The sequence below is a fragment of the Erythranthe guttata genome, chromosome 14 (genome assembly GCF_056151865.1).
Source record: "Erythranthe guttata isolate IM_541 chromosome 14, IM_541, whole genome shotgun sequence".
Taxonomy (NCBI): domain Eukaryota; kingdom Viridiplantae; phylum Streptophyta; class Magnoliopsida; order Lamiales; family Phrymaceae; genus Erythranthe; species Erythranthe guttata.
Genome location: NC_142546.1, coordinates 14,456,613 through 14,463,020, shown reverse-complemented (window position 1 = coordinate 14,463,020; position 6,408 = coordinate 14,456,613). Strand labels below are relative to the sequence as shown.

Below are 6,408 nucleotides of genomic sequence, written 5' to 3'. Positions count from 1 at the left end.
ATAAAATGGAATTATAAGACAATAATATGGTAGTATATATGGAAGGAGAACCCATTAAAGTTGTATCCTATTTTTTTTGAGCTTCGAAATCGATTTTGAAGTTTTTTTTTTTGAAACCCGCCGGCAATTTTCGACACATACAGGTCGATTTTTTGGTCAATTTTCGACACCAACGTGTCGAAAAATATATTTAGAAAAAAAAAAGAAAATTCGACACATACCTGTCGAAATTTCCCAATTTCGACAGGTATGTGTCGAAAAACACTATTGGTAAAAAAAAAAAAAATCTAAATATATTTTTCGACATGTTGGTGTCGAAAAATGACCAAAAAATCGACCTGTATGTATCGAAAATTGCCGGCGGGTTCCAAAAAAAAAAACTTCAAAATTGACTTCGAAGCTCAAAAAAGACATCGATACTTACCTTAATGTGTTCTCCTTCCATATATACTACCATATTATTGTCTTATAACTCCATTTTATAAGTTTTGTGAGGTTTTATTTTCTTTAGTTTTGAGATTTTTTAGAAAGGTTTGTCGTGAGGAAGAAGAAGGAAGAGGTTGAGGGATTTGTGAAGAAGAAGATGAGTTTGAGAGATTTTGTGTGTTGGTATTGAAGAAAGAAAAATGAGATTTTTAATATTTGTATGAGATTTATTTTTATTAAGGGTATTTTCATTACTTATTTATTATTCAATTTTTATTTTTTTAATATTGAAGTGAGAAAAATTTGGGATTCGTTATAGTCATCCCCATTCTAGAATAGAAGAAAATAAAATAAAGCATTTCTTTTCGTACACAAATAAACCTCTATGAATTAAGTTGGGATTAAAAAGTTCTATTAATTTAGCGAATTATTATATTATTGAGTTAATAATTTAACACATTTTCATTCTAGATCGAGAAAAACTATTATTTAATCGAAGTTATTAATTTATCGAGGTTCTACTGTACATCAAATAATCAAATCAATCCCCCGATTTACAGATTAATTAATTAGTGTCGTATAATTATGTGATTAATTAATTACAGTAGAACCTCGATAAATTAATACCCGATAAATTAATAACCTCGCTTAAATAATAAATTTTCCCGGTCCCGACTCGGAAACAACGTGCTAAATTAATAATTCGCTAAATTTATAAGATAATACACATTCGAAAAATTTAAAAAGCCCCATATAATATATAAATTAATAATGCATAAAATAACTCTTAAATTACATGGTTTAGTACATATTTTATATATCTATAAAAGCTTATTATAATATAATTTAATTGTTGCTTGTTTCTTGTTGAAGTTCACATTACCATCAATCTCGTCCCTCACTTTTCTTAACATGGTTAGAACTTTCGGTATTGGTTTGTCATAACTCAACATAAAATCATTCTATACCATTGCTGCTTTAAGAGCTTCCGTTCGTGAAACGTGCTCTATAATGCATTGAACTAATGGTACAATGAATAATATACACGTAAAAAAATTTAAAAAATGTATTTATTGAAAATAATAATAAAAGTAATTTTATAAATTAATAATTTATTAATTAATGTATAAATTAATAATAATTAATTTATCGATAAGTTAATATTTCGCTAAATTAATGAAATTTTGATGGTCCCAACAGTATAATACTATAGAGTTCAGTTTAACTGTAATTTAGTGTCGCATAATTACTTATGTGATTCGCCGGCCACACACTACACACTGAGATTGAAGAGCAACATGAGCGAGAAACGGTTATTCCGGCGAATATTGCCTCCGATCTGCCGCACCACTCCGATCGACTACAGTTCGCCGCCTTGTAACTTGGTGCACTGGAAACGATAGTGACGTCACCGTTCCGGCGAATCGCTGTGGACGGCGTTTTTCTGGCCGGTAATTTTATTTTTTCTGATAAATGTATAAAATTGCAGGTGAACTAGGGTTCATTCTGTGGAGAGTATCAACGATCCGTGAAACTCGGTCCCGATTATTGGGAGTTGAATTTTTCGTCTATTGATTGGTACTGAATACTGATATTGATTGAATTATTACCCAAAATTTCAGTACTTGTTTCATCTTAATTTTTCAACGCTGATAATTGTTAAAGTCTATTTTAATTGTTAATTGTTATTACAATTTTTTTTTAATATATAATATTAGACTCATGTGATCTTGTATAATTGTTAATTGTTATAATTTCATTTGATCTTGTACACTAAGTAAACAACAAGAAAATTCAGTCAACTCTCTCCAAAAAAAAAAAAAAAGGAAAATGGCACCGTTTCTGAAGGTGGCGGTGATCGGAGCCGGTGTGTCGGGCCTGGCCACAGCCCGAGCCCTCAAAAGTGAAGGTTTTGAACAAGTTGATGTTTTCGAAAAATCGGACAATCTTGGTGGCACGTGGGTTTACGATCCTAAAATCGAATCCGATCCATTAAGTCTTGATCCAAACAGAGAAATTGTACATGGCAGCTTATACCTTTCGCTCTGCACTAATCTCCCTAGGCAGCTTATGGGGTTTTCCGATTATCCGTTCGTAACTAGAAAGTACGGTGATTCGACGACTTTTCCTAGTCATGAGGAGGTGCTCGAGTTTTTGAATGAGTTTGCGGTTGAATTTGGATTGGCTGAGATGATAAGGTTCGAGACCGAGGTTGTAAGAGTCGACCGAGTTGACTCGAGGAACGATCAATGGGTTGTTGAGTCGAGAGCGAATGATTTGAGCTTGAACGAGATCTTTGATGCAGTAGTTGTTTGTAATGGTCATCATACTCAACCGAAATTGGCTGATGTTCCAGGTATACCATACAGTTCATCTTATGATTTCAATCATAAATTTGAAATATAGTATTTGTGTTTAGTCAAATGAACTTTTTTTTTTTTTTTCGATTCATAATTGGCAAGGCTTAGAAATATGGCCTGGAAAACAGGTGCACAGTCACAATTATCGAGTCCCCGAGCCATTTCGGGATCAGGTGATTAGCCACCATAGATTCTTCCATATTTTTTTTCGGATCAATTCTTCACTGGAAAATCGAGGTATAGAAAATGCATAACTCTCGATTCGTTCTGATTGTATGTGTGGTAATGTAGATTGTGGTGGTAATTGGAAGTGGACCGAGCGCAAAAGATATTTCTCGGGAAATTTCCAAAGTAGCCAAAGAAGTTCATGTTTCTTCAAGATCCCCGAACGTTGAAGTTTCCAAGTTGGATTTTGCCGATAATATGTGGCAACACTCGGAGGTAATAGCACAAATTTCACCCGACGTTGATCATCAATATAAAAATAATAAAATAATCACGCTCCATGCAGATCAATCGTGTCGATGGAAATGGAGAAGTTATGTTCGAGGATGGTGCCTCTGTTTACGCAGATATCATCTTCCACTGTACAGGGTATGAATTATGATCGCCAAACTACCCCTCAATTTCCTAGTTTCGATTTTTTTTTTCACATTCACCGAACTATTGAATACATTTATACGAAATTTTCCTAGGTTCAAATACGATTTCCCATTCTTGAAAACCGATGGAATTGTGACGGTTGATGACAACCGCGTGGGACCTCTTTACAAACACATCTTCCCTCCAAAACTCGCCCCCGGCCTTTCCTTCGTCGGTCTTCCATATTTTGCGGTTAGCTAATTTCTTTGTAAACATATATAATTTAGTATTATAAGCGAACTTAAATTAGCTTATTCGATTATAAACGCAGGCTCCCGTACTAGCTATATATGATTTACAAGCTAAGTGGATAGCGCGTGTTTTATCCGGAAAGACCTCTCTACCATCCGAGGAGGAAATGTTGGCCGATACTCGAGAATACTACCGGAATATGGTTGAGAAAGGAGTACCGAAACACCATACTCATAGCCTTGGTCATGAGGTTCGTCTTTTTTTTTCGGGGTTTATTGCATTCAACACCCTTGTGTTTTCTGTAATTGCAAAAGAACCCCTCGTGTTATTTTATTAGCAAAAAATCCCCTATGATTCGCAAACTACCCCTAAAAAGTAAAAAATCACAATTTAGGGCGTTGTTTGCCAAAAAAAAGTAATTGCAAGGGTTTTTTTTGCTAATATTAATAACATATGAAGTTTTTTAGCGGTTTGATATAACACAGGGGTATGAAATGCAATAAACTCGATTATATTGGGTTAAAGTTGTTATGATGGCTAATCTCGAGCGTTGGTTTTGTCAACAGTTTGATTATGCGGATTGGTTAGCGAGTCGAATGGGATTACAAGGAGTGGATGAACGGACGAGATCGATACAAAAGAGTTACTATAAATTCCTCATCAAGAATCGTGGATGGAGGAATAGAGAGTGGGAATTTAGTGATGGAGTTCAAGAAGAAGTCAATTAGATTTGATGAAATTTGTTGTAATATTTATCAGTCCTATTAACCCGTGATTTGATTACTCTTTTAGTGCTTGATTTATTCACATTTTGGTGAAAATATATATTGAATTAAATCATGCCATTGTGAATTATCTTTGATTAGGTTTTGTTTTGAATGTGCAGAAAGTTACATTTAGTTTTAACTATGTAGCACAGGCACAAAAACAACGATACGGGAAAACGGCATGTCCCGAAAATAGGGTTACGGGAACTTGGGGGAAAATGTGTAAATATTAAAAGTATTGGGGTATATTTATATATATGCTATACAAGCATATATAAGTTTTTATTTATTTATAAACTATTTTTAAAATAAATTTTACTAAAAAAACAATCATTTTACAATTGTACATTAAAACATGTAAATAATCAAGAAAGTAAAAAAATATTTGAAAATTTGTTATTCATACATGTTTTTAACTCTTTAGGAATTGCGAAATGGCTCGTAGGGTGTTCGGCAGGTGTCTTCGAGTTTCTGACAAACATGTGAAATGCGAAAACGTTAAGAAGTTGAAGTTTTCGTACTACATAGAGTTTTGACTTTTAAGTAAAGTAAATTTATTTTTCCCCTCTTTTTAATTAGGATAAATTACAAAAAAACCCCCTAAACTTAGGGTCCATAACGCAAAACACCCTCATGTATTTGTAATTACCAAAAATTTCCTGAGGTTTGTTTCCGTCTTACACCAATCTCTTACAGTGTGATTTTTTACGGATTTTTTTTATCCCAGGGAATAGACTTTACATAATCTCAGATATATTTTTTTATTTCTCACCTATTTAATAGAAATTATAATAGACTGTACACATTTTCTGTAAAAACTCAATCAACTGTTCATAATTTACCCTTATGATTATTATTATTTTTTATTTTTATTTTTATTTTTTTATCATCTATTATCTCCACCACTATCGACGGCCACCTCAAACTAGACCTGACCACCGATTCGGTTAGAACCAGAACCGGAACCGAAATTGAACCGGGGTCAACGGTTTTAGAACCGAACCGAAATCGGAACCGGAACCGAAAAAACCAGTTCGGTTCCGGTTCCTCGTTTTTGGAACCGGGAACCGACGGTTAGAACCGCGGTTCTAACCGTTTGAACCGGCTTTTTAAAAAAAAAAAATATATATATATATATATATATATATATATATATATATATATATATATATATATATATATATATATATATATGTATATATATATATACGTTAAATGCAACAACATCCCCGTGTTAATCCTAAAGACCAGAAAACCCCATGTGATAAAAAAAGTGACCCATACCCCCCTATAATCTATTTAAGCAAGTACACTCGACCCTTTTTTATTTCACCTGTTGACCACCTGCGAAAAGACAAAAAAGCCCTTCAGTAAAAGCGTGGTATTATCAACAAATTTACACACTCTCTCTGATATGATCCAGCCATTGATCGAGGTTAATGCCGAGCTGACCAAAGTGCAGACTCTCAGTGTGAATGTTGATGAGATGGCGGTGCCTAGAGAGATGCTTGAATCATTCTCTATACAGAGGTTGAACGCATTGGGACTTCAAGCTACAAAATACTCACGGTCATATCCACTTCAATGGCTGCTAGATAGTGTGTTTGGTGATGTGGTGCAGAGATGTGTAAGTTCGCTACCAAACAGAGAGATCGATCTTGTTTACACTACTTGTGATATTTGTCCGGATTCGAGGACGAATCCTTTTAAAGAGGGGGAGAATGATATGATCCGCACAAGCTCCAAGACAAAGAATTGGAAGAAGAGAAAGCGAGTGAGATTAATGGAGCCGTTTGTGTTGGGATTGAAGAATAAAGGCTAGAATCAGGTCTTTGAAGAGTCCGTGGTTTGGAATTGGAAGAAAAGAAAGAGAAGAATTCGTTGGACAAGTCGAATTCCATGCATCCGAGATTCTCGCCTATTCTGGCAGAGTTTACCAATCGAGTTATAACTCTCGCATCTGAAGTCCATTTAAGCTGATTCAAAATAATTCGGAAAGCTAACTGAAAGATCTACAACTT

General features: G+C 34.3%; 2 protein-coding genes across 2 annotated transcripts in view; both read left to right on the top strand.

Moving 5' to 3' along the window:
- Nucleotides 1-948: 948 nt before the first annotated feature.
- LOC105958010 (flavin-containing monooxygenase FMO GS-OX5) lies at nucleotides 949-4,460 on the top strand. Its single transcript, XM_088813624.1, has 8 exons — nucleotides 949-1,030; nucleotides 1,663-2,782; nucleotides 2,889-2,959; nucleotides 3,078-3,227; nucleotides 3,298-3,380; nucleotides 3,482-3,620; nucleotides 3,700-3,870; nucleotides 4,187-4,460. Exons 2-8 carry the CDS (start codon nucleotides 2,257-2,259, stop codon nucleotides 4,346-4,348), a joined length of 1,302 nt encoding a protein of 433 aa, XP_088669750.1. The 5' UTR covers nucleotides 949-1,030; nucleotides 1,663-2,256; the 3' UTR covers nucleotides 4,349-4,460.
- An 813-nt stretch (nucleotides 4,461-5,273) lies between these two features.
- LOC105965570 (flavin-containing monooxygenase FMO GS-OX5) overlaps nucleotides 5,274-6,408 on the top strand; it is a 29,190-nt gene continuing 28,055 nt past the window's right edge. Inside the window, exon 1 of the mRNA XM_088813443.1 lies at nucleotides 5,274-5,301. The gene's annotated coding sequence lies outside the window, so the exon portion shown is untranslated. The remainder of the gene's footprint in view (nucleotides 5,302-6,408) is intronic.

Excerpts from the sequence above, each read along its gene's own strand:
- LOC105958010 (XM_088813624.1), top strand. The coding sequence starts at position 2,257 with ATGGCACCGTTTCTGAAGGTGGCGGTGATCGGAGCCGGTGTGTCGGGC. Across the intron at positions 3,621-3,699 it reads TCGGTCTTCCATATTTTGCG|GCTCCCGTACTAGCTATATA; the intron begins GTTAGCTAATTT and ends TTATAAACGCAG. Across the intron at positions 3,871-4,186 it reads CTCATAGCCTTGGTCATGAG|TTTGATTATGCGGATTGGTT; the intron begins GTTCGTCTTTTT and ends TTTTGTCAACAG.